Raw genomic sequence first — 26948 nt, forward strand, 5'->3', positions numbered from 1 at the left:
AATGTATTTGTAAACTGCTTATTTTTTTTCATGAATGCAACACGTGTAATTACGGCTGAGCGCTTCTCGGTGTCGCACCAGTTAAAAAATTAAACAAATTATTATTTATAATAATTCATTATTATTATTAGTAGTATTATTTTAAAATTGTAACAATTTATTTAATGGCAAAAACAAAACATGCAATTACACTTTATGTTGTCAATGCAAATTAAATCTATCAAAACTTTCAGAAATCTCTGTCCAAATATGCAGGTCGCTATAGACTAGCTTTGACAGCTCCTGATATGGACGGACAGCTGAAATTGCCAATCACTCAGACACCAAGACCAAACGCACCAATCCCGCCAGACGATGATGCGCTGGGGACAAAAATAGAAACAGAGTGGATCAAGTTGACCCTGCAAGGCTGTGTGAATTCCAGTCAAGGGGGGTGGATCTCTGTTCCCTTAAACACTGTTTCCCATCATTTAACTTCACACCTCCACAAAATGGTCATTAAAGTCTTCCTAGCATCATCTTCAGGATCGACGGCGGTAAGAAATCGCATGTTCATTTATTCACAAGTGTGTCTATATTCATTCACTCAACAGGTCACACAAGCCGAAATGCTCGATTTAGCTAAATACAGATTGCCGAGTAAATTAGTCAATAGTCCAAAAGTGCATTGTCAATAATTAGCAGTGGATTTAATAAGGTTCTAAAAGTAAAGTTGTTTTGAACTCAACCCTGTTTAAAAAATTCTGTGTGATCTAATAACAGTTGCAGGGTCCCTCCAGTTTCCTTATATATCTCTGAGATCACATTCCAAACCTGCACCAGTTTTTCCTTTAGAAAAAGAATCTTTCAGAGTTCATTTCAATAGTTCATCTGGAGGGATAAAAAGTGTTTATTTGGAGATTTACATGTTTAAGGGATGCAATACTAAAAAAAAAAAAAAAAAAAACAGTTAACAATTTTTTCTTCATCACAACCTAGCCTATAATGGTACTACCATGTTTTTCGATATGCCTCATGGTAATACCAAGATATTCTTTACACTTTGTAAATAAACTCATTAAAAAGTTAAGATTTTCAATTGCGCTGTAAATTTAAATAGCTGCTAAACATGAAAATTTTTAAGCATTTAAACATAACTTGCACTATTAAACTTTGTAATCGTCCTGATTGCACCCGTGCTGATAAATTCACAGTATGCCCACCTTTCCAGTCACTACTACACCACTGCTTCCGTGGGATTGCAAAAGGTGAATTGAACATTCTTTTTCATAAAATGAAAGTGAAAAAGGACTCGGTCTGACACAGTGACCAAAAAGCACCATAAAAGTAGTCCATACTTGTGCGCTATATTAGAATTCTTCTGAAGTCATTGGATAGCTTTGTTTGACGAACAGACCAAAATTACATTTGTTATTCACTGAAAAATGTTCCCCCTGCTGTAGCTCTCAAATCAAATATGGTGCTATTGAGGTCAATGATGTTTGGTCACAACAGAGATTTTTTTAATTACTGAGATAACCATCTCACCAAGTCACCATTTGCGGATACCATACAAATTAATGGGAGAGCTGTAAACTGACATCTGCCTGTCGCAAAATTGTCTGTGTCTTCTCTTATAAAACAGCAATTTTACGTAGTAAACTGCACACATAGTTCATTCCAAAAAGATTGTTTAGTGAAAACATGTTGAAGATTGGTGTATCGCCCATAGAAAATCTATGGGATCGCCACGTTATGCATTTTGTTGCTAACCTTGTAGGCTCCACTTGATAGAAGGACTCTGGTCACAAGACAGGCAAGAACCATTGGTGTTCATCAGTGGCCATTTTTGTAGTCCATCATAAGTTAATAATGACTTCAACTTTGGGCACAGTGCTATCACATAGCTTCTTTGTATTTATGCAGAATGATCTTACAGTGAATTCAGAAACAGTGGATTGACTTTTCTTGAGCTAAACTCAGTTTGTGCTTACCGAAATTCGAAACATTGCCTCCAGTGGCCGAAGTGGGAAGTGCTTTGGGCCATAAGGGCACATGTAAGATCCATTTACCAGGTGAAATGCCCACAGAGGGGTGCCAAAAGTGAGTTGTTTTTAGCTGTAAAGGATGTAATACAGTGGCCACGTTTATATGCAACCAAATAATCCATTAAGAATCCGACTGATAGCTCAATCGGATTGAAAAACCTTTATGTAAACACAAAAATGATTCGACTGAGCTGGATCCAAATGAAATTTCCATCACATTGAAGGAGGTGGTGTAGACCTAAAATAATCAGATTAAAATACAAATATTAGCTATGAAAACTTTTGAATCTGACTACTTTCTCAATCGTATTCTAAAATACCTTGCGCTCATGCACAGAGATGTGGTGTGTATGTATGTTTATACATGATACTCTTAGCTGGAACCTAATTTATACAAAGAAATGACAAAACACATTATTAAGGGTATGGGGGCTCACACTGAATATTCTGCAGGGCACATATTTTCTTTCATGACATCACATAAAGCAAAAAAGAATGTTGTATCATTCTTAATAGGGACTTTAAACAGCAGGTGTGGTTACGGTGTTCTGTGTTCCATTGCATATACGTGACTTCACTTCCTGACATCGAAACCTAATTTCTAAAGCATTTCTTCTTTGCCATAGTGACAGTCGATCATACGTGACAGATTAGGAAAGTAAATGTTAGAATATGTTTTACAAGAGATGATGCAAAGTGAACACAGAAAATAGCTAAAACACCCTCCTCAAAACTTATGTTAAATTGCGGTTATAGGCTTTAAACAAAAAAACCTCAAAAATATCGATAGCCTATTAATAATAATATCTAGGTTTTAGACGTAGGCTATTTATTTTGTACAAGACTAAAACTCTTCCTCTGACATTTATTTAACGCTGCAAGCATCCCTTCTGTTTTAAATAGCCTACCTTTTGTTCTTGAATGATTAAATGCTCTGTTAATTATTGTTCAGTGATTTTTGCATAGCGTCTTGTCCGCAGATGTTGCTTAAAGTCCCTATTATTTAATTTCCATTCCACAGCTGTAAACTCCTTTAACGACAACTCTCAAACACCTGTCTTTACTTTGTACTCGCATCCAGTGATGCCTACTGTTAGATTGGAGGAAGAATGGGCATGAGGCGAATACATGGTAAAGTCAGACAGGGTATTAGACGCTGTTTCTAATTCTTTGTTTGCCGAGTAGAGTGAGTAACATAAGAAGAAAGCTTTTCTGGCATATTTTTTTAGATATCTCAACAAAGCAAAAATGCCAATTACAGACTTCGGTGCCATTTTCACTTTCTCTGCTTCTTCAGAACGCAACAACTGACACTCTTCACATGTGCAGAAGTTTGGTTTGGAATACATGTAATGCACATGTAAACAAATATTTGTATCGGATTGCAAAGTTTTGGGGAAAAACAGTACATTCGGAATCTGCAATCTAATTGAATTTATTCGGATTGACGAAAATTAGTTCATGTAAACATAGCCAGTGAAGAGAAACACATATTTCACTATCTGTATCCCCAAACATCAACCCTAAATCTAACCGTCAATGGAGTAAAAATGTATTCTTAGAAAGAAAATGCAACCTCTGAAATTTCAGCACATGCGCAGTAAGTGGTGGCAGAAAGCCGGCAAACTGTTTTGTTAGATTTGACAGATTAGATGATTAAATGAAAGTGTGACACAGAATGATCATAAATACAGACATATTCTTAGCTATACAATTATTATAATGATATGGGCTAAAAAGATACCTGTAATAATATTTGCTATAAATGTTTGCCACAAAGCCATGAATTTAAATGATCTTCTCAGTCCAGTCAGCTCTGTTGATGGCTTGAAGCCACTGTTTTTGCCACCACTTCTGTGTGTGATGTAATGCAAACAACAGGAATCATTACAAGAATTTTAATTTTGGCTTAAGGTATGCTTGATTTTTCTTTTTTTTTTACATTTGCAAACCACTATTCTGTTACAAAGCAAGAGAGGCACTTCACTGTGGAGAATGAACTCCATTCTACACTAAGTATGGAATGAATCTCAAATGCTGCAATATTCATCAGTGTGCTTTACTGTATTTTCACATATGTGTGCATGGTGCACAATAATTCCAAAATAACAAAGCTCAAAATGAAAAAAGTTATAAAGTTACAGTAAGCACTAAGCAGTATTTTCATCTGTATTGCTGTAAAAAATAAATTTTAAAAAATCTCAAAATCCAAAAATGAAGCAGTAATTCCAGTAATCAATACAAAAAGATAAACATAGATATACAAACTATATATATATATATATATATATATATATATATATATATATATATATATATATATATATATACATACAGTTGTGCTCCAAAGTTTGCATACCCTTGGAGAATTGGTAATATATGTACCATTCCCTGTCTGTCACTCACTCGATGTTGTGTTGATGTAGTGACACTAGGGGTCACTCTTGGGAGCCCGAGACACCTCTGGTCTTTGATAAAAGGCCAATGAAAATTGGCGAGTGGTATTTGCATGCCACTCCACAGGACATACGGGTATAAAAGGAGCTGGTATGCAACCACTCATTCAGATTTTCTCTTCAGAACTGTACGGTAGATGTCTACTGAGCTGACTTTTCATTCACCTCTGCTGGATCTGACGGCGCATTTCAGCGGCTTCTCCCTCCTCTGCACTGGTGCACTGCAGAGAACGCCCCTGGGCGCTTCGGCAGAAAAAAGAGAGTATATTTTCCTGAAAGAGTGTATTTCTCTAAAAGAGCAGCATGTTTTAAAGACGCGTCTTTTTAAAGATGTTTTTCCGATTGTGTGTTATTCCTGGTTGCGGTCGTTACCTCTCAACTTCAGACGGTCACAATCACTGTCTTTCATGTCTGGGCGCAACCCATACGGAGGCAGCATTCGTGGATGGTTCATGTTCTCACTACGAGAACATGACCATGGCAACGTTGCGGTCGCGGCTTGCTTTCATAAGAAAGCAAGCCACCCAAGCGGCTCCCCACCTTGGTCCTTCTATCTATGGTTTGAGGCCAGCGCGGCTAGCACTGGGGGCCCCCAATGGGACCGCCTCCACCAGGTATCCCCCTGCGGACCTCCCATTCCCCAACACGCTCGTCTGCCCTGATCAGACTTCCGGATGAGTCCGCCGGCTCGTCTCACAGCAAGTTCGACCTCTTGTTCGGAGCCCGCGAAGCTGATGAGCTTTCGAGCGCAGCTTGTCCAGTCGGACGCACAAGCCTCAGCTGGGCTCCCCCCTTCGGGGATGATTGCCCAGTCACAGGCTGATGCAGAGATGATGGACATGGTTTCCCAGGCGGCCGCGAGCGTCGGGCTAGAGTGGAACCCTCCGCTCTCCACTGAACCCTCACGGATTGATGATTGGTTCCTGGGCTTGCGGTGCTGCTAAAAGCAGCCGCGCCTCGCTCCAGTACCTTTCTTCCTGGAAGTGCACAAGGAGCTGACAAAATCGTGGGAGGCACCTTTTACTGCCCAGTCACGATTTCTCAGTTCCCCCACCCTCACTACTCTCGATGGTGGGGCGGCCAGGGGCTATACGGCGATTTCCCCAGCGGATAAGGCGCTCGCAATGCACCTATGCCCGCAGAGCGCCACTACCTGGCGCGGACGGCCAAAGCTCCAGTTGAAGCCCTGTAGGTTCACGTCGTCCCTGATGGCCAAAGCCTACAGCGCTGCTGGACAAGCCGCCTCTGCCCTGCACGCCATGGCTCTCCTGCAGGTCCACCAAGCCAAGGCGCTAAAAGAACTGCACGAGGGTAGTTCCACCCCAGACCTGATGCAGGAACTGTGCTCGGCAACGACCTCACTCTCCAAGCGACGAAGGTCACGGCGCGGTCTCTCGAGTGGACGATGTCCACATTAGTGGTCCAGGAGCGCCACCTTTGGCTCAACCTGGTCGAGATGGGTGAGGCCAACAAGACATGATTCCTTGCTGCCCCTATCTCCCAGGCTGGCCTATTCGGCGACACCATCGATGACTTTGCCCAGCAGTTCTCGACGGTGAAGCAGAAGGAGGAGGCTATCCGGCATATCCGTCCACCGGCGTGGCTCAAGATCCTGCACCCTGTCTGCTCGTCACCAAGGGTGTCCCCCTGCGGTGACTGCACTGGCTCCGCCGTAGCCAACCCCTTCGGCCTGGCCCTGGCGTGAAGCCCATCGCAGGAAGCAGATGCCACCCATCTCACGGCCGGCCACCAAGAACCCACAAAGGTCGTCAAAGCGCCCCTGAGACAGGCGACCCAGGGTTGACGGAACCCACTGCATTGGAGCTGGTAGTAAGCCTGCGCAAATATGCGTTTCCCCCAGTGAGTCTACTTGCAGACTCTGTGCAAGGTCAGGGAGGACGAGGAGCAGGTCGTCCTGGTAGAACCCTACTGGCCCACCAAGACGTGGTTCTCGGACCTCACGCTCCTCGCGACAGCCCCCCCTGGTGAATTCCCTTGAGGGAGAACCTTCTTTCTCAGGGACGGGGCACCATCAGACACCTGCGACCAGACCTCTGGAATCTCCATTTCTAGCCCCTGGATGGGATGCGGAAGACCTTAGCAATCTACCGTGCCTTTCCAATTGTGTGTTATTCCTGGTTGCGGTCGTTACCTCTCAACTTCAGACGGTCACGATCGCTGTCTTTTGTGTCTGGGCGCGACCCACACAGAGGCAGCATTCGTGGATGGTTCATGTTCTCACTGCGAGAACATGACCGCGGTGGTAGACACGATCACTCAGGCTACGAGGCGCCTGTATGCTTTTAAGTGGCGTCTGTTCGCTAAGTGGTGTTCTTCCCGACAGGAAGACCCCCGGAGATGCGCAGTCAGATCGGTGCTTTCCTTCCTGCAGGAGAGGTTGGAAGGGTGGCTGTCCCCTTCCACCTTGAAGGTGTACGTTGCTGCTATAGCAGCACACCATGACACAATGAACGGTAAGTCCTTAGGGAAGCATGCCCTGATCATCAGGTTCCTGAGAGGTGCCAGGAGGCTGAACCCCTCCAGACCGTGCCTCGTTCCCTCATGGTACCTCTCTGTAGTTCTTCAGGGTCTACAGAGAGCCCCCTTTGAGCCTTTGCAGTCAGCCGAGCTTAAGGCACTCTCCTTGAAGACTGCCCTCCTGAATGCACTCACTTCCATCAAGAGGTAGGAGAACTGCAAGCGTTCTCTGTCAGTGAAACGTGCCTGGAGTTCGGTCCGGGCTACTCTCACGTGATCTTGAGACCCCGACCGGGCTATGTGCCCAAGGTTCCCACGACCCCTTTTAGGGACCAGGTGGTGAACCTGCGAGCGCTGCCCCAGGAGGAGGCAGACCCAGCCCTGTCGTTGCTGTGTTCGGTGCGTACTTTACGCATCTATTTGGATCACACACAGAGCTTTAGGATCTCTGAGCAGCTCTTTGTCTGCTTTGGTGCACAGCGGAAAGAAAGCACTGTCTCCAAACAGAGGATCGCCCACTGGCTCATTGACGCCATAGCTATGGCATATCGCCCAGGACATGCTGCCCCCGGTAGGGCTATGAGCCCATTCTACCAGGGGTGTAGCGGCCTCCTGGGCCCTGGCCAGTGGTGCCTCTCTAACAGACATTTGCAGAGCAACATGTTGGGCAACACCCAACTCCTTTGTGAGGTTCTACAACCTCCGGGTGGAACCGATTTCATCCCGGGTAGTGGCACGCATTACAAGCGTATAAGCCCGGGATAGTTGGCCGGGTGTATCGCTTGCACATAGGGCCTTTCACCTCCTCTGAGCTGATGATGTGCGCCATTAATTCCCAGTAGTGTTCAGAAACTATGTTCCCTGGTTGACTTCCTCCAAGCCCTGCGGCAGTCGAGTTTTCGGAGGGACTCGCTGCCGACCCAGTACACGTGCTATCTAAGAGCCCTGTTCTGGGGTAGGTGCTCCGCATGTGGCGGTTCCCTGTAAGGTAACCCCGTGTGATGTATATCTTCTGCTAATTAGTTTCCCTGTTGGCAAACTGCGTCTTCCTTGGGCAGAGCCCCCTCTGCCACAGTCTCCATGTTTGTAGTAACTCCTCCCCCGTTGGGTAGGATCTATCATGAGACTTCTCCACATGGTCGGCAAGTCAGTTTGTGATGTATTTTCCACTTAAATATCCCCCACTCTCTTTGGGCGAAGTGTGGTCTCCGCAGGGTCCTCCCCTTGGGAGGGACACCCCCGAATAGACCTGGCAGCCCAGACGGATAATCCCCCTTGTTTTTTAGGGAGTGGAAAAAAAGAAGGGGAAAAGAGGCCACGACTGGGTTAAGCCTGTCTCTATCTTTTGGGTAGTCGACTTGTCCCCAAAGTGCCGTTCGACACTCATAACTATGTTGGGGGAGGTTACGTGTTGGCCTGGTGCTCTGGCTATGAGGCACACAGTTGTCTGCCCATCACACACCGCCAGTTCACGTAACACAGTTCTGCCAGTTGCGGCGCTTTGTATAGGGACCCCTAGTGTCACTACATCGACACAACGTCGAGTGATAGGGAACGTCCTGGTTACTTGCGTAACCTCCGTTCCCTGATGGAGGGAACGAGATGTTGTGTCCCACCTGCCATAATGCTGAACTACCCGCTGAAATGGCCGGACCTTGTCTTGGCTCCTCAGCATAAAACCTGAATGAGTGGTTGGATACCAGCTCCTTTTATACCCATATGTCCAGGGGAGTGGCATGCAAATACCACTCGCCAATTTTCATTAGCCGTTTATCAAAGACCAGAGGTGTCTCAGGTTCCCAAGAATGACCCCTAGTGTCATTACATCGACACAACGTCTCGTTCCCTCCATCATACAACGGAGGTTACGCAAGTAACCAGGATGTTTTTAAAGAAAACTTGAGTGAGCAGGCAAAACACATTTATTTTATTTCTTATGGGATTCATATTCAACTGTAGGTTATAACAGAATGGCACAATCATAAAACAAAACATGGCAACGAAGAAAAAAATGAAATGACCCCTGTTCAGAAGTCTGCATACCCTTAGTTCTTAAAACTGTGTATTGCCCCCTTTAGCATCAATGACAGCGTGCAGTCTTTTGTAATAGTTGTCTATGAGGCCCCAAATTCTTGCAGGTGGTATAGCTGCCCATTCGTCTTGGCAAAATGCCTCCAGGTCATGCAAAGTCTTTGGTCGTCTTGCATGAATCACACGTTTGAGTTCTCCCCAGTGTTGGGCCTCATGTATTCGGATAGAAGACAAAGGCAGGCCTAACACAGTCGTAAAACCTAACTCAGCCCCCCACATACCAAGTTGTAAATCTTACTGATAAAAACCACGCCAAAATCAAACAAAGGGAGTCCAAAACAGACTACAGATCCCATGAAGCCTTGCTCACTAAAGGATCGAACTCTCAACTCCTATTGGATGAGGCACACAACAGAACGCACCTCAACCATGACATCATCAGGAGTAGAAATACCTCTGAAATGCTTCTGGGATTTGCTTCCAGCAACTTTGCTCGCCGTGGGTAGACGCAGCTCATCGCTGCTCTCAGGTGCAGTCTCGTGGCACAAGGAAGTAACGTCCGACTTGAAACTGTGGCCATACAATCTCCATCTCGCTGGACGAGTTGAGATTACTCTGTGTTCAACCGAACACTCTAACGGATCCGAAGGAGACTGCCGAGCAATCCGCATCTTCATCCGTTTGCCTGCAGAAGTGAAGAGATTAAAGATTTCTCTTCCATCTTCAATCAAGTCGACGTTTCTGATTTCTCCGCCAGCCCGCCGAGAATCAGCAGCCGTACCGCCCGCCGACAGAGCGAGGAAACGGCCTCACGTCATCACCCAAGCCTCGAGGAACTGAGTCTGAGTTAAAGGACGGATGAACACACATTCCACCTGCATCCTCATGCGATTCAAGTAAGAGGTTTACGTCTGGGCAGAGATAGAATATTATAGTGTGTTATTCTTGTGTTTCAAGGTTTTTGCTTGTACAGTTTATGGACCGCCATGTCCGCTCATTATTAATACTCAGGGTATTAATTATCATGAATTGATTTGCTGTATTGTGGTCCAACCACAGTGGGCTGTTGTGCATTTCCGCCATCGCGGGTGAGACCGGCAAACTGAGTTTATCCATTAAAGAATCAAAGAATGTGGGACTGTTTACGAGCCGTCCACCGCGTCTCTGAGTGATAAACTAACAGCTGCTTTCTCTCCCACGATCGCGAAATCGGCTTTGGGGCTGTCACTTAATTCTCTCTCTCTCCACACACACATGCGACCCCTCGCAAACATTCTGGCACACATTTTTGGCTAGTAGATAGCTTCGTGATAAAGCTCAGCTTTGTCCCTAAGCTACCATTGACTGGTTTCTCTCCGCCCACATTCGCGGTCATATTCCCTGGCCGGAAGTCTCGCGTGACATACACTCCACGAGAGTCACGTCCGCCATTTTGTGCGCGTCCCTCCTTACACACACACACACACACACTCACACAAACACCCTCATGTGTTACAGGATTATTTTGATTTCCATATCTAATCATATCACTGTTTAGTTTGTAGTTGTAAGTCGGAAGTTTATTGACTGCATTGTATTAATTATTAATTGATATTACGGCATAAATAAATGTTGTTATATTACAAAGAGAAGTGTTTTGGTTTGTTTTGCATACACCTGTGTCATGCTGACAGGATGTCAGTGCTCGGATTCAAGCCTTCATTCATTGTTTTTTTCCCCGAAAATCGATATTCTTCGGATGTCGATTTTCCTAAGAGAACAATCTAATATTGAGACTGTTATACTATCTGGTTATTAGTCCCTGTTTCCAGGGTGGTGCCCCGTCAATGTTAATCCTTATTAATATTCTATTGATTTTTGATAATTGATAATTATCTTTGATGATTGTTGAATTTGAATGATCAATAAGCTAGTGTTAATTTTAATTAATGTTTCATCGATGTTAATGATTAGTGATTATCTTTGATAATTGTTGATTTAAAGGATTAAAAAAGCTAACATTGATTCTCATCAATGTTCTGTTGAGTTTAATAATTAATAATTATCTTTGATAATTATTAATTATTGCTAGTAACCAAACCCGCTCCTAAACATAGCACACTACATTTACTGGAGCCCCATATGAGGTTTTAATGAGTTAGATTCAATTAATTAATTTAAATATTAATTAATAACTAAAGAAATAATTATTAATTATTTCTGATAGTAACACTGATCTAAACAACCAGTAAAGCCCTACACCAGAGTGCCTCGATGATATTAAGGTCAGGAGACTGTGATGGCCACTCCAGAACCTTCACCTTTTTCTGCTTAACCACTGGAGGGTCAACTTGGCCTTGCGCTTAGTATCATTGTTGTGCTGGAAAGTCCAAGTGCGTCCCATGCGCAGCTTTCGTGCAGAAGAATGCAAATTGTCTGCCAGTATTTTCTGATAACATGCTGCATTCATCTTGCCATCACTTTTCACAAGATACCCCGTGCCTTTAGAGCTCACACACCCCCAAAACATCAGTGAGCCACCACCATGCTTCACAGTGGGGATGGTATTCTTTTCACTATAGGCCTTGTTGACCCCTCTCCAAACATAGCGCTTATGGTTGTGACCATTAAGCTCTATTTTGGTCTCGTCACTCCACAGGCGTGTCAAGGTGTTGTCGGGCATATTGTAACCAGGCTTTTTTGTGGCATTGGCACAGTAAAGGCTTCTTTCTGGCAACTCGACCATGCAGCTCATTTTTGTTCAAGTATCGTCATATTGTGCTCCCTGAAACAACCACACCGTCTTTTTCCAGAGCAGCCTGTATTTCTCCTGAGGTTACCTGTGGGTTTTTCTTTGTATCCCGGACAATTTTTCTGGCGGTTGTGGCTGAAATCTTTCTTGGTCTATATATATATATATATATATATATATATATATATATATATATATATATATATATATATACACACACACACACACACACACACACACACAGTTCGTTTTGTTATGTTGCAGCCTTATGCTAAAATGCTTTAAATTAATATATATATATATATATATATATATATATATATATACACACACACACACACACACACACACACACACACACACACAATTCGTTTTGTTATGTTGCAGCCTTATGCTAAAATGCTTTAAATTAATATATATATATATATATATATATATATACACACACACACACACACACAATTCGTTTTGTTATGTTGCAGCCTTATGCTAAAATGCTTTAAATTATTATTTTTTTTTTTTACATCATTCTAAACTTCATACTTCATAATTGTAAAGCAAAAAAATGATTTTTAATAACTTTGCAAATTTATTAAAAAGAAAAACCTGAAATATCACATTGACCCTTAAATTCAGTACTTTGAATTGAAGCACCTTTGGCAGCGATTACAGCCTCAAGTCTTTTTGGGTATGATGTGACAAGCTTTGCACACCTGGATTTGGGGATTTTCTGCCATTCTTCTTTGCAGATCCTCTCAAGCTCTGTCAGTTGGATGAGGACCGTCGGTGGACAGCCATTTTCAGGTCTTTCCAGAGATGTTCGATTGGGTTCAAGTCTGGGATCTGGCTGGTCCACTCAAGGACATTCACAGAGTTGTCCCTAAGCCACTCTAGTGTTGTCTTGGCTGAGTACTTAGCATCATTGTCCTGTTGGAAGGTGAACTTTCAGCCCAGACTGAGGTCCTGAGTGCTCTGGACCAGGTTTTCATTAAGGATATCTCTATAATTTGCTGCATTCAGCTTTCCTTCAACTCTGACCAGTCCCTCAGTCTCTGCTTCTGAAAAAATAAACCACAGCATGATGCTACCACCACCATGCTTCAACTTTGTGATGGTATTGCACAGGTGATGAGCGGTGCCTGGTTTCCTCCAGACATGATGCTTGACATTGAGGCCAAACAGTTCAATCTTCGTTTCATCAGACCAGAGAATCTTGTTTCTCACAATCTTGTTCCTCTTGCACTGAGGAGAGGCTTCCGTCTGGCCACTCTGCCATAAAGCCCAGATCAGTGGAGTGTTGCAGTTATGGTTGTCCTTCTGCAAGTTTCTCCCATCTCCACACATGATCTCTGGAGCTCAGCCAGAGTGACCATCGGGTTCTTGGTCATCTCTCTTACTAAGGCCCTTCTCCTCGATTGCTCAGTGTAAAGGGGTTAGAGGGAAAGGAGGAGGCGAGAACCAATTAATAATAAACTTAAACAAAAAGACAAACACAAACACATGCCAGGCAGCTGCCCGTAACTCTCTCTCTCTCTGGAATTGCCACCTCCGGTTGCCTTTATCCCCCTCAAGGGCTTGATTAGCCTGATTAGGGGCCGGGTGTGCAGCATCACGACCCGGTCCCACACTCCTCCCTGCCACACTCCTCCCTCCTTTCCTTAAGGCGAGGGAGCCCCCGGGGGGGCCGTGCCTTCCTGGCCCCACCTCATAGCAGGTCATCCCCGCCTCTTCGGACCTGGGAGGGTGACAAGGGGAGGGAAAAAACAACAACAAAAAAACAAGAGGGAAAGTCCAACACGGAGCGACAGCGGAAGAGAGAAAGGAGAAAGAGAGAAAAAAAATTACTCGCCGGTTCTCCGATACGCCATAGCCTGGTCCTTGGCCACTCCTCCACCCACGACAGCCGCACCTCCCCGCGTGGATCGGAGGCAGTCCTCCGGCCCCAGGCGGACGGAAAGCCCCGCCGTGTTTTCTGTGGACGGAAGGGGTCTCCCCTGCCCCTGGCAGCAGTTCTCCTGCTCCAGGCGGTTGGCCAGGAGCCCCTCTCCACTCGCGGTCGGCGTTCCTCTTGAACCCGCTGTGTTTTAGCGGCTGGTGGTCTCCTCCGCCCCTGGCAGCAGCCCTGACCGCTCCAGGCGGTCGGCTAGGAGCCCTTCCTCCCCTCGCGGTCGGCGGCCGTTCCCCGTTGGGGTGGATAGTAGTGGCGAGGACTCTACTACGGCGCATCCCTCCTCCTTGCCGGGTTGAGGCACCAGTGTAAAGGGTTTAGAGGGAAAGAGGAGGTGAGAACCAGCTTGATAATATAAATAATAGTTTAATAAGAAACTGAACCAAAAAGACAAACACAGACACACAGGTGTCGGACAGCTGCCCATAAATCTCTCTCTCTCTTGCACTGCTGTCTCTGGTCACCCTTATCCCTCTTGGGCTTAATCAACCTAATTAGTGGCCAGGTGTGTGGAATCATGACCCGGCCCCGCCCTCTGCCCTGCCACATTCCTCCCTTGTTCTCTCAGGCCAGGCGGCCAGGCTCCTCCATCCCCTGGCGGATGGCCGTGGCTGCTCCGTAGGGGTGGATGGTAGTGGCGAGGACTCTTCTACGGTGCATCCCTCCTCCTTCCTGGGTTGCGGCACCAGTGTAAAGGGGTTAGAGGGAAAGCAGGAGGCGAGAACCGGCTTGATAATATAAATAATAATTTAATAATCAATGTAAACAAAAAGACAAACGCAAACACATGCCGGACAGCTGCCCGGCGGATGGCTGCGGTTGCTCCATTGGGGTGGATGGTAGTGGTGAGGACTCTAATACGGTGCATCCCTCCTCCTTCCCAGGTTGTGGCACCAGTGTAAAAGGGTTATAGGGAAAGGAGGAGGCGAGAACCGGCTTGATAATATAAATAATAGTTTAATAAGAAACTGAACCAAAAAGACAAACACACACATACAGGTGTCGGACAGCTGCCCGTAACTCTCTCTCTCTTGCACTGCCATCTCCGGTAACCCTTATCCCTCTCGGGCTTAATCAGCCTAATTAGGGGCCGGGTGTGCGGAATCACGACCTGGCCCCACCCTCCGCCCTGCCACATTCCTCCCTCATTCTCTCAGGCCGGGGAGCCCTCGGCTTGACGTAAGGGGGCGGCGTGCCCTTCTGCCCCATCTGCCGGCAAGTCATCCCCGTCTTCCTGGAACTGGGGAGGGGACAAGGGGAGGGAAACAACAATAATAACAAAAACAACATGGTACATACACACTGTGACAGTGATGATACCAACCAAAAACCGATAATAATATTTAAAAAGAGAGGGAAAGGCCAACGCGGTGCGGCACTGGGAGAGAGAGAGGAGAGAGAGAGAGAGAAAAAAAATCATTATTTACTCATCGGTTCTCCGATACGCCATAGCCTGGTCCCCGGCCACTGCTCCACCCTCTAGCGGGTGACAGCCGCGCCTCCCCGGGCCGGATTGGAGGCAGTCCTCTGGCCCCTGGCGGACAGACCAACCTGGCGCATTTCCAGTGGACGGAAGGGGTCTCCCCCACCCCTGGCAGTGGTCCTCCCGCTCCAGGCGGCCATTTAGGAGCCCCTATTCCCCTCGTGGTTGGCGGCCGTTCCTCCGCTCTCAGGCGGCCAGGTTCCTCCGTCCCCTGGCAGATGGCCGCGGCTGCTCCATTGGGGTGGATGGTAGTGGCGAGGACTCTACTACAGCGCATCCCTCCTCCTTCCTGGGTTGCAGCACCAGTGTAAAGGGGTTAGAGGGAAAGGAGGAGGCAAGAACCGGCATGATAATATAAGTAATAATTTAATAATAAACTTAAACAAAAAGACAAACACAAACACATGCTGGGCAGCTGCCCGTAACTCTCTCTCTCTGGAACTGCCACCTCCGGTCGCCTTTTTCCAACTCGAGGGCTTGATTAGCCTGATTAGGGGCCGGGTGTGCAGCATCACGACCCGGCCCTGCCCTCCTCCCTGCCACACTCAGTTTGGCCGAGCGGCCATCTCTAGGAAGAGTCCTGGTTGTTCCAAACTTCTTCCATTTAAGAATTATGGAGGCCACTGTGCTCTTGGGAATGCATGAAATTGTTTTGTAGCCTTCCCCAGATCTATGCCTCGACACAGTTCTGTCTCTGATCTCTGCAGGCAGTTCCTTTGACCTCATGGCTTGGTTGTTGCTCTGTTATGTGTTTTCAACTGTGAGACCTTATATAGACAGGTGTGTGCCTTTTCCAAATCATGTCCAATCAATTGAATTTGCCACAGGTGGACTCCAATCAAAGTGAAGAAACATCTCAAAGATGATCGAGGGAAATGGGATGCACCTGAGCTACATTTCAAGTGTCATAGCAAAGGGTCTGAATACTGTGATTAAATGTGATATTTCAGTTTTATTTATTTTTAATACATTTGCAGTGTTATCAAAAATCTGAATTTTGCTTTGTCATTATGGGATATAGAGTGTAGATTGATGTGAAAATAATAATAAGTTAAAGCATTCTAACATAAGGCTGCAACATAACAAAATGTGAAAACAACTGAAGGGGTCTGAATACTTTCTGAATGCACTGTATATATGCTTACATTATGAACATTTGCAAATGTACCGTTGTCTGCCAAAAAATTGTGTTTGCATTATTATTATTTTATTTTATTGTATTTTTGCCAATCACCATATTCACAAGTGCAGTTTCTTGCTCAGCAGAGAATATCCCATTGGGTCCCACAGTAAAGCAGATTACAGTATAAATTACTGTAAAAAGACAATGACAAAATCTTTCTGCTATCTCAATTTACAGTACATAATACTGCCCACTGTAATTTAGGTCAGTTAGGTTCACTTGCAGAATGAATATCTTACGTGTTTGTTTGTTGAAATATTTGCACACTGGATTCCACTGTTGAGCATGGGAGATTTCAAAGGTAGACCATGGTTTATCACATGATCGATAATAGTAGCCCTTATCTCATCACAGACTACAGTTCTTGGTCTTCCCCTCATTGGTCTTCTACCACACAGTTGCACCCCTCTCCAACTCCTGGCACCTCCTCTTTCTCTGTTATCTTCTTGTTGATCCATGCATGTAAAAGGAGCCATTCCAAAACATTTCTTTTATAGAGATGGTAATGGCATAGAAGTCTCTTGCACAAACCATCAAACAAAAAAGTTTGGTAGTACACATGAGAGAGGTTCAATAGTGCATGTGTGAGAGGCTTTGATAACATGTGTAAATGGTTTGATAGTGTGTGTGAGAGAGAGTTTGATAGTATGTATAAGGGGCTTGATAGTTGTGTGAGAGAATATGATGGCGTGTGTGTGAGAAAGTATGATAGTGTGTGTAAGTGGTTTGATATTGTGTGTGAGAGAGAGTTTGATAGTATGTATAAGGGGCTTGATAGTTGTGTGAGAGAATATGATGGTGTGTGTGTGAGAGAGTATGATAGTGTGTGTAAGTGGTTTGATAGTGTGTAATAGAGAGTATGACAGTGTGTGTGAGTGAGTATAAGAGTGTGTGTGAGAGAATAAAATGGTGTGCATGTGAGAAAGAGACTATAATTGCGATATGCGATTGCGATGTGAACTGCCATATGATGAACATAAAACAAAAAACATGTGTAATTCCTTTTAACCTAAATTAAATCATGTTTTGCCCATGTTTTACTGCCAAATGGAAATACTGTTCTAGAAAGGGTGTTCACACTTGAGTCCTCTAAAAAATAAATAAATAGAACAGTGCATCACAATCACTTGTCATCATTATTTTATTTAAACCCAGTCAACTTGAATTTTATATTATTGCAGTTATATGTAGCAAATTAGCTTAAAAGGGAATTATTTATAATTAATTATAACTGGTTATAATCAATAATAAATATTTAGATTAGATCTTAGAATTAACTGTAGCAGAATCGATATTACAATTACTTGATCTGTCCGTCCAGCGAGCAGACAATATAATTATTTATCAACTCTTGGAAGACTACTTTCCTGGCCAAGGAACAATAGCCTTCCTACTTATACAGTGTTAGCAGTAGTTTAGCATGAAGCAAGGAGCAACATTCAGTGACTTTGAATTGTGAGCGGAACACAGAGACAATCAATCGTGAATATAAGGGATTTAATAAATGAAACTATAACTAACATACAAACAAACTAAGCAAAACATACATATATAGAATGAAGGAATGTAAGGAAAAGAGAGAGAGAGAGAGAGAGAGAGAGAGAGAGAGAGAGAGAGAGAGAGAGAGCAAAGAATGGCAGTATTTCAAGGGTTTTAAAACTCTCAGTTAACCACAACCTAAATGAGAATCATCAGAGGCACAATTCACCTTAAAAGGGGTTCAAACTTAAACGCGCATCTAATCAGTTGTAAATTGTTACTTGCATTGGTTTGTTGCTGAATAAGAGTCTTGATGCGGTAGACGAGGTTCTCGATGATTTCTTTAGGAGTGAGTTGAAGAAGTCCACAGGAAATCCACAAAGTTACTTGAAGGTAAACACTGCCAGAAGGTTAAACTCAAGAGAGAGTTTTGGAGTGGGTTGGTCTCAAGAAGAAGAAGTTTTGAGCGATGATTTCTTTGCGCTCTGGAGTTTTGATAGTTCATTGCCGCACCCATTTTGTGGGTGGAGTGGCCAATCAGAGGCATGCATTTTGAGCGGGAGAAACATCCTTTGTCTCCGTTTATGGCCCATTCGCATTTTATTGCTGATCTGGACCGCTAGTGCAGCTTTTAATTCAAAACATAGTAAGAATTGTTCGATGCATTTCACGATCACATGGTGTACATTATTGTGTGAGAAATAAAGGGAAGATCATTTTGATACCAAGAAGGTAACCTCCAGACGATATTAAAGCAGAGAAACACTCATACACTTGAATATAGGCATTTAACGTCTAACTAATACAAGTAAAGGGTTTTAACTAAGTTAATATGATAGGGGAATATACATACAACACATGCATATAGCAGATACATTTATAACTGCTTACTATGGCCTAAAATAGAGAAAATGTCTTTAGGTGTGTGTGTGACGTGTATTGGAATTACTGGAGACAGACAACTGCTCTGGTGCCTGGCACGGGGGGGGGGGGGAGTCACCCTCCTCTCTGTGGAATGTGTTTGAAGCTTGATGGAGACACTTCAGAGGAGGCCTGTTTTAGCATCCTTTTGATAGTGATAAAGACCATCTGCAATTTAGCACCCATATAAATGTAAACGTGGAGACCAGGTCAGTAATTTATATGCAAATGTCAAAAGGCTAAAAGGTTTTTTTTCAAACAAAGTTTTTTTCAAACAAAGTGTAATTAGCCATCACTGATCTTACACAGACGTTACATATAATAATGTTAAGAAGCACTATACACTACAGACAAAACAGCCATGCACATAAGCACAGCACAGCAGGCAGCACGTTGAGACTATTTATTTAATGAAATCGCAGCCCTCACGGTTTGAAAATCGCACTGGGTTCATATCGCGATTTAGATTTTAATTTGGTTAATCGCACGCAAATGCGAGTGAAACGCTCGCACTGTAGAACCCTGAAGTATCTTAAAGGGTTAGTTCACCCAAAAATGAAAATTCTCTCATGATTTACTTACCCTTAAGCCATCCTAGATGTATATGACTTTCCTTCTTCAGCAGAACCGAAGTGAAGATTTTTATAACATATTTCAGCTCTTTTTCATGACTTTCATACAATACAAATAAATACATTTGAAGTCAGAAGTTTACATACAGCTTAGCAAAATACATTTAAACTCTTCAAACAATTCCTGACATTTAATCGTAGAAAATATTCCCTGTCTAAGGTCAGTTAGGATCACTACTTTATTTTAAGAATGTGAAATGTCAGAATAATAGTAGAGAGAATTATTTATTTAAGCTTTTATACCTTTCATCACATTCTCAGTGGGTCAGAAGTTTACATACAATTTGTTAGTATTTGGTAGCATTGCCTTTAAATTGTTTAACTTGGTTCAAACTTTTTGGGTAGCCTTCCACAAGCTTCCCACAATAAAGCACCCCCACAACATGATGCTGCCACCCCCATGCTTCACGGTTGGGATGGGGTTCTTCGGCTTACAAGCCTCACGCTTTTTCCTCCAAACATAACGATGGTCATTATGGCCAAAAAGTTCAATTTTTGTTTCATCAGACCAGAGGAAATTTCTCCAAAAACTAAGATCTTTTTCCCCATGTGCACTTGCAAACTCTAGTTTGGCTTTTTTATGGCGGTTTTGGAGCATTGGCTTCTTCCTTGCTGAGCAGCCTTTCAGGTTATGTCGATATTGGACTAGTTGTACTGTGGATATAGATACTTGTCTACCTGTTTCCTCCAGCATCTTCACAAGGTCCTTTGCTGTTGTGCTGGGATTGATTTGCACTTTTCGCACCAAACTACATTCATCTCTAGGAGACAGAATGCGTCTCCTTCCTGAGCGATATGATGGCTGCATGGTCCCATGGTGTTTATACTTTTGTACTATTGTTTATACAGATGAACGTGGTACCTTCTGGCATTTGGAAATTGCTCCCAAGGATGAACCAGACTTGTGGAGGTCCACAATATTTTTTCTGAGGTCTTGGCTGATTTCTTTTGATTTTCCCATGATGTCAAGCAAAGAGGCACTGAGTTTGAAGGTAGGCCTTAAAATACATCCACAGGTACACCTCCAATTGACTCCAATTAACAAATTAGCCTATCAGAAGCTAATTGGCTAATTGCCTAAAGGCTTGACATAATTTTCTGGAATTTTTCAAGCTGCTTAAAGGCACAGTTAACTTAGTGTATGTAAACTTCTGACCCACTGAAATTGTGATATAGTCAATTAAAAGTGAAACAATCTGTCTGTAAACAATTGTTGGAAAAATTACTCATGTCATGCACAAAGTAGATGTCCTAAATGACTTGCCAAAACTATAGTTTGCTAATATGAAATCTGTGGAGTGGTTAAAAAATTTGTTTTAATGACTTTAACCCTTTAACCTAAGCATATGTAAACTTCTGATTTCAACTGTAGGTGCCATTAGGCTGCTGGTTATTTGATGGTTCATGTGATGAGCAGGGCGTGTCCCGGCCGTAAGGATGGACGCCTGGCACTGAATTACCCCAGTCAGCCGGGAGAGGGATAAAGAGGAGCCAGAGATGCAGAATGCACACGTTCGTCGGTTGCATGCATCTCTCTCTCAAACTGGCATCTCCGGCTCCTCTTTATCCCTTTCCTGGCTGATTGGGGTAATTCAGCACCAGGCATCCATCCTTACGGCCCAGCCACACCCTCCTTGTCACAGTCCAAAAGGCATATTTAGGCAGCATAAAAGTAATCCACATAACTCCAGTCGATCAATTAATGTCTTCTTTAGCAAACTGATAGGTTAGTGTAAGATAGGATTGGACTCAAGATGGCGCCGAGTATGGCTGCTGCGTTGCGAGCTCCAACACAACATTGTAGTGTTTTGTTTGTTTTGTTTACAATTCTTATGTTTTTTGTCTTGGATGTTGTCTGCCTTATTGTCTACGACAGACAAACAATTTTGGACATTGGTTCTGCAATTACACACTGTAAACCGGACTTCAAATTCCTCAATGCAGACCCACTGTTTACAAACACACCAGCGGAGCCTTTTGTCTGGGCTGCCCGGCCGCGGAAATGCAAAAGGAAAAGGGGAAACGGAGCCGGCGTTCTCATCAGAGTAAGACATCGTGCAAATCAACCCCCGCTACCCAGTATTCTACTGGCAAATGTTCAGTCTCTGGACAACAAACTCTGCGAGCTGAGAGCGCGGATCTCTTTCCAACGAGAGACGAGGGACTGCTGCATTATCTGCCTTACAGAAACTTGGATGTCTGCAGAGATTCCAGACTCAGGCATTGAACCCGCGGGGTTCTCCATGCTCCGAGCGGACAGAGCGAAAGACCTCTCAGGTAAAAGCAGAGGTGGTGGTGTATGTTTTATGATCAACAAATCCTGGTGTGATCAGAGGAACGTACATTCTATCAAGTCTTTCTGCTCTCCTGATCTGGAATTTCTCATGCTTCTGTGTCGACCATTCTGGCTACCGAGGGAATTCACAGCGGTCATTATCACTGCTGTGTACATCCCGCCACAAGCTGCCACAGACCGGGCACTCAAGGAACTGTATGGGATTATAAGCAAGCAGGAAACCGCGCACCCTGAGGCCGCATTCATTGTGACCGGGGACTTTAATAAAGCCAGTTTCAAATCAGTCGCACCAAAATACCACCAACACATTAGTTTTAACACACCATGGGGTTTTGGACCATTGCTACTCTCCCTTCCGGGACGGCTACAAATCCCTCCCCCACCAACCATTTGGCAAATCGGACCACGCTTCCATTCTGCTTCTGCCCGCTTACAGGCAGAAACTGAAACAGGAAGCACCCACCCTCAGAACGATCCAATGCTGGTTGGACCAATCAGACTCTATGCTACAAGACTGTTTTGATCACGCGGACTGGGAGATGTTCCGGTCCGCCTCTGATGACGACATTGAGCTTTATGCTGATAGCGTAACGTGAGAACAGCAAAACACCAGTACAGGAACAAGATTGAAGGACAGATCAACACCACCAACTCTAGAAGCATATGGCAGGGAATTAACATCATCACTTTAAAGGGAATAAAAACTCTGCCGTGAACACCGCTGCCTCTCTCCCGGTTGAGCTAAATTCTTTTTATGCTCGTTTTGAGGGATATAACACCGCCTTCGTGGAGAGAGCTCTCGCGGCCAAAGCTACAGAGGTTAGTTCACTCTCTGTCTCTGTAGTGGATGTAACCCGATCCTTCCGAGGGGTGAATATCCGCAAAGCCTCGGGTTCAGACGCCATTCCGGGCCGTGTCATCAGAGCGTGCGCGAACCAACTGGCTGGTATTTTTACGGACATTTTCAACCTTTCCCTCTCCTTGTCTGTAGTCCCCACATGCTTTAAAACGTCCACCATTGTGCCTGTTCCAAAGCAATCCAAAATCACTTGCTTAAATGACTGGTGTCCTGTTGCTTTGAACCCCATCATCAGCAAATGCTTTGAGAGACTAATCAGAGATTACATCTGCTCTGTGCTGCCTCCATCACTAGACCCCTTGCAGTTTGCTTACCGCAACAACCGCTCCATTGATGATACCATTGCATCTACAATACACATTGCTCTCTCCCACCTGGAAAAAAAGACACTTAAGTGAGAATGCTGTTTGTAGCCTACAGCTCAGCATTCAACACCATAGTGCCCTCCAAGCTTGATGAGAAACTCCAGGTTCTGGGCTTAAACAGCTCACTGTGCAGCTGGATCCTGGACTTCCTGTCAAGCAGACGCCAGGTGATTAGAATGGGCAGCAACATCTCCTCATCACTGACCCTCAACACTGGAGCCCCACAGGGCTGTGTTCTCAGCCCACTCCTGTATTCCCTGTACACACATGACTGTGTGACAACACACAGCTCCAATGCCATCATGAAGTTTGCTGATGATACGACGGTGGTAGGTCTGATCACTGACAACAGCCTACAGAGAGGAGATGCACACTCTGACACACTGGTGTCAGGAGCACAACCTCTCCCTCATCGTCAGTAAGACAAATGAGCTTGTGGTGCACTTCAGGAGAAGAGATAGAGAACACAGTCCCATCACCATCAATGGAGCATCAGTGGAGAGAGTCAGCAGCTTCACGTTCCTGGGTGTCCACATCACTGAGGAACTCACATGGTCCGTCCACAATGAAGCCGTTGTGAACACACTTCTTCCTGAGATGGCTGAGGAAGTTTGGAATGAACCAACACATCCTCACACGGTTCTACACCAGCACTGTAGAGAGCATCCTGACTGGCTGCATCACTGCCTGTTACAGCAATAGTACCGCCCACAACCGCAAAGCCCTGCTTTGTGTATATATATATATATATATATATATATATATATATATATATATATATATATATATACACAGTACTATGCAAAAGTTATAGGCACTTGTGAAAAATGTTAGGATGTCTTCAAAAATAATGCCATAAATAGTTTTAATTTATCAATTAACATCATACAAAGTCCAGTAAACTTTGTTAAATCAATATTTATCATGGCCACCTTTGCCTTTAAAACAGCACCAATTCTCCTAGGTACACCTGGACACAGTTTTTCTTGGTTGTTGGCAGATAGAATGTACCAAGCTTCTTGGAGAATTCACCACAGTTCTTCTATCTATTTAGGCTGTCTCAATTGCTTCTGTCTCTTCATGAAATCCCAGACTGACTCGATGCTCTGTGGGGGCAATGCCATCTCTTGCAGAGCGCCCTGTTCTTCTATTCTAATATTTTCTATTTGCAAAAGTAATGTTTGGGAGTCTAAAATGTATTTTTCCTATTGACACACTAAAGCTGAAGATATAAATAACCATATACTCTAGAAGAAAGTCCAAGGCACATCTTCCGGTCCCAGAAAGTTAAAAAGCCTTTATTCAGATAATGGCTATCACAGTACAAACATTAAAATGACTAAAACACTGCACACTGATGCATTTCGGCCTTCAGCCTTCCTCAGAGTGTGTCAGACCTGACTTTAACTTTCTGGGACCAGAAGATGTGCCTTGGACTTTCTTCTAGAGTATATGTTTGAAACCCAACCAAAGAGCACCTTCTAGGATTACTTTACAAGGTCCTTTCAGCAAGTAGCATTCCAGTAAGCTTTCTTTGATATAAATAACCATCTTAAGACAAATGTTTTTGTGAAACATCTTAAGTGCCTAAAATTTTGCACAGTACTGTGTATATATATTTGCAACATAAATTATAATTTTTGACTTCATAACTGTCCAATCTTTAGACGTTTAGAATAAAGTTTAGGACAAAAAAACGTCAGTGTTTCTCACTTCATCCTCATAGTTTTGAATGAATACATCATATTCAGTCAGGTGGTCATATACGGTCTAGTCTCACAAGTATTTCAACGGATCCGAAGCTGAAATTGGATCCGAAATTTCACCTCTGCAGATGGTCAGAGCTCCACACAGCCACCATGCGACACTCCATTTGAAACGACTGACCTCTGGTCTTTCGTTTGTCGGATGCAGTGAAAAGGCGGCTTCAGTCCAGTAAGATGAAAGAAAATTATCTACAAAAATGATGAGTACTTTTCAAGTTTAAATAAAATTGTAAGGAGTAAAAAGTAAAAAAATTTTCTTTGGAAATGTAATTAAGTAAAAGTACAACTCCATTTAAACTCCATTTAAATTGCACTCGATTAAAATACAAATCCCCGAAAATAATACTTAAGTATACTTAAATATTTGTACTTAATTACTTTACACCTCTGCCAGCGAGCCACGAGATAAGATGCGCGGGCTCACTGTCTCAGAAGTGGAGACAACTGAGATTTGTCCTCCATCACCTGGATTGAGGTGAGCAAATGTGCCACCACGAGGACCTAGTGAGCATTGTAAATTGGGCATACCATATTGGGGAAAAAAAGGGCATAAAAAAAGAGAGATCATAAGGGTTTGTAACAACATGAGGATGAGCAAATAATGATGATTTTTTTTGTACTAGTTTAAAGTACCATAGGCCACATAGACTGGCTAGTCTGGAAAAATGTGATGAACTGTTTTGATTTTTTTTTTTTTAAGTATTCTTTTTTTTAAATAAAATTCTTCAAATGTCTTGGGATTTACATGTATAATTTCTCATCCCGACTTCCACAGATCAAAAAGAAACAGCAAGAAGTTGTTGGGTTTCTTGAGGCACTAAAAATCGATTACACACAACTTGACATTGCTTCAAATGAAGACAATCGTCAGTGGATGAGGGAAAATGTCCCTGGAGAGATGAAGCCCACCAGTGGAATTCCTCTTCCTCCACAGATCTTCAATGAGGAGATATATTGTGGGGTAAGAACATGCTACAACAGGGGTTTCTATAAAAATGTCTTAACCAGGTTAATCCCATTTCAAATCAACAAGAGCTGCACGATTTAAACAAATAAATACATGTATTTAATTAAAACATTAGATTCAGTCGATTATAGTTTGTATATTTTTTTCTCACTTTTATTTTTTCATTTTATTTTACATTTAAGGTTCCTGCATGTAGTTATCAACTGTAAGTATACTGTTGACCTTACTCTTAACCCTAAACAACACATGCAGCACATAATAAGTAATGCTGCTTAATGCTTTCTTTAAAGTACATAGTTCTAAAATGAACAGGTCACCCAAAAATGATAATTCTCTCATCATTTACTCACCCTCATGCCGTCTCAAACTCATATGACTTTCTTTCTTCTGCAGAACACAGATAAAGATATTAAAAGACACCTAACATAAAGTGGGTCCATTAGGATTATTCATCCAAAAAAATATATATATATTGTCATCATCTACTCACCCTCATGTCACTTGAAACCGTTATGTTTTCATTATTCTGTGGAACACAAAAGGAGTTTTTTTAGCAGAATGTCCAGACTGCTTTTTTCCATGCAAATAAAGTACATAGGGGCCACAGCTGTTAAGCTTCAAAAGTGGAAAAAAAGCACTGTAAAAGTTGTGCATACAGCTTGTGTGTTATACTCAGAGTTCTCTAAAGCCTTTTTAATAGTTTGCGGAACAAACAGATATTTTAATTGTGTTTTGCTGAAAATCTTGACTTTAAAGGTTTAAATAAAAATTCAATAAAATGAATGGATGTATGCATAAAATTAAGTGCTTTTTGTGTTTCGGGTGGGTGTTAAGCATGTGACTTGTAAAAAAGGGGCAACAGCTCTGGGAAAGAAGGTGTGTTTCAGTCTGTTTGTGTGGGACTTGATGACTGTAGGGCTTTACTGGTGGTTTAGATCAGTGTTACTATCAGAAATAATTAATAATTATTTCTGTAGTTATTAATTCATATTTAAATTAATCAATTGAATCTAACTCATTAAAACCTCGTATGGGGCTCCAGTAAATGTAGTGTGCTATGTTTAGGAGCAAGTTTGGTTATTTGCAATAATTAATAAAGATAATTACTAATTATTAAAATCAATAGAACATTGATGAGAATCAATGTTAGCTTTTTTAATCCTTTAAAATCAACAATTATCAAAGATAATTGTTAATTGTTAACATCGATGAAACATTAATTAAAATTAACACTAGCTTATTGATCATTCAAATTCAACAATCATCAAAGATAATTATCAATTATCAAAAATCAATAGAATATTAATAAGGATTAACATTGATGGG

The 26948-nt window shown here is 43.1% G+C and overlaps 1 protein-coding gene across 1 annotated transcript in view; it reads left to right on the forward strand.

The window, feature by feature from the left end:
• The first annotated feature begins 287 nt into the window (after positions 1 to 287).
• Positions 288 to 26948, forward strand: part of LOC127421798 (SH3 domain-binding glutamic acid-rich protein-like) — a 61397-nt gene continuing 34736 nt past the window's right edge. The window contains exons 1-2 of the mRNA XM_051664924.1: positions 288 to 536; positions 25431 to 25616. Coding sequence (XP_051520884.1) covers positions 288 to 536; positions 25431 to 25616 — 435 coding nt within the window. The remainder of the gene's footprint in view (positions 537 to 25430; positions 25617 to 26948) is intronic.

This window comes from Myxocyprinus asiaticus, chromosome 31 (assembly GCF_019703515.2).
Source record: "Myxocyprinus asiaticus isolate MX2 ecotype Aquarium Trade chromosome 31, UBuf_Myxa_2, whole genome shotgun sequence".
Taxonomy (NCBI): Eukaryota; Metazoa; Chordata; class Actinopteri; order Cypriniformes; family Catostomidae; genus Myxocyprinus; species Myxocyprinus asiaticus.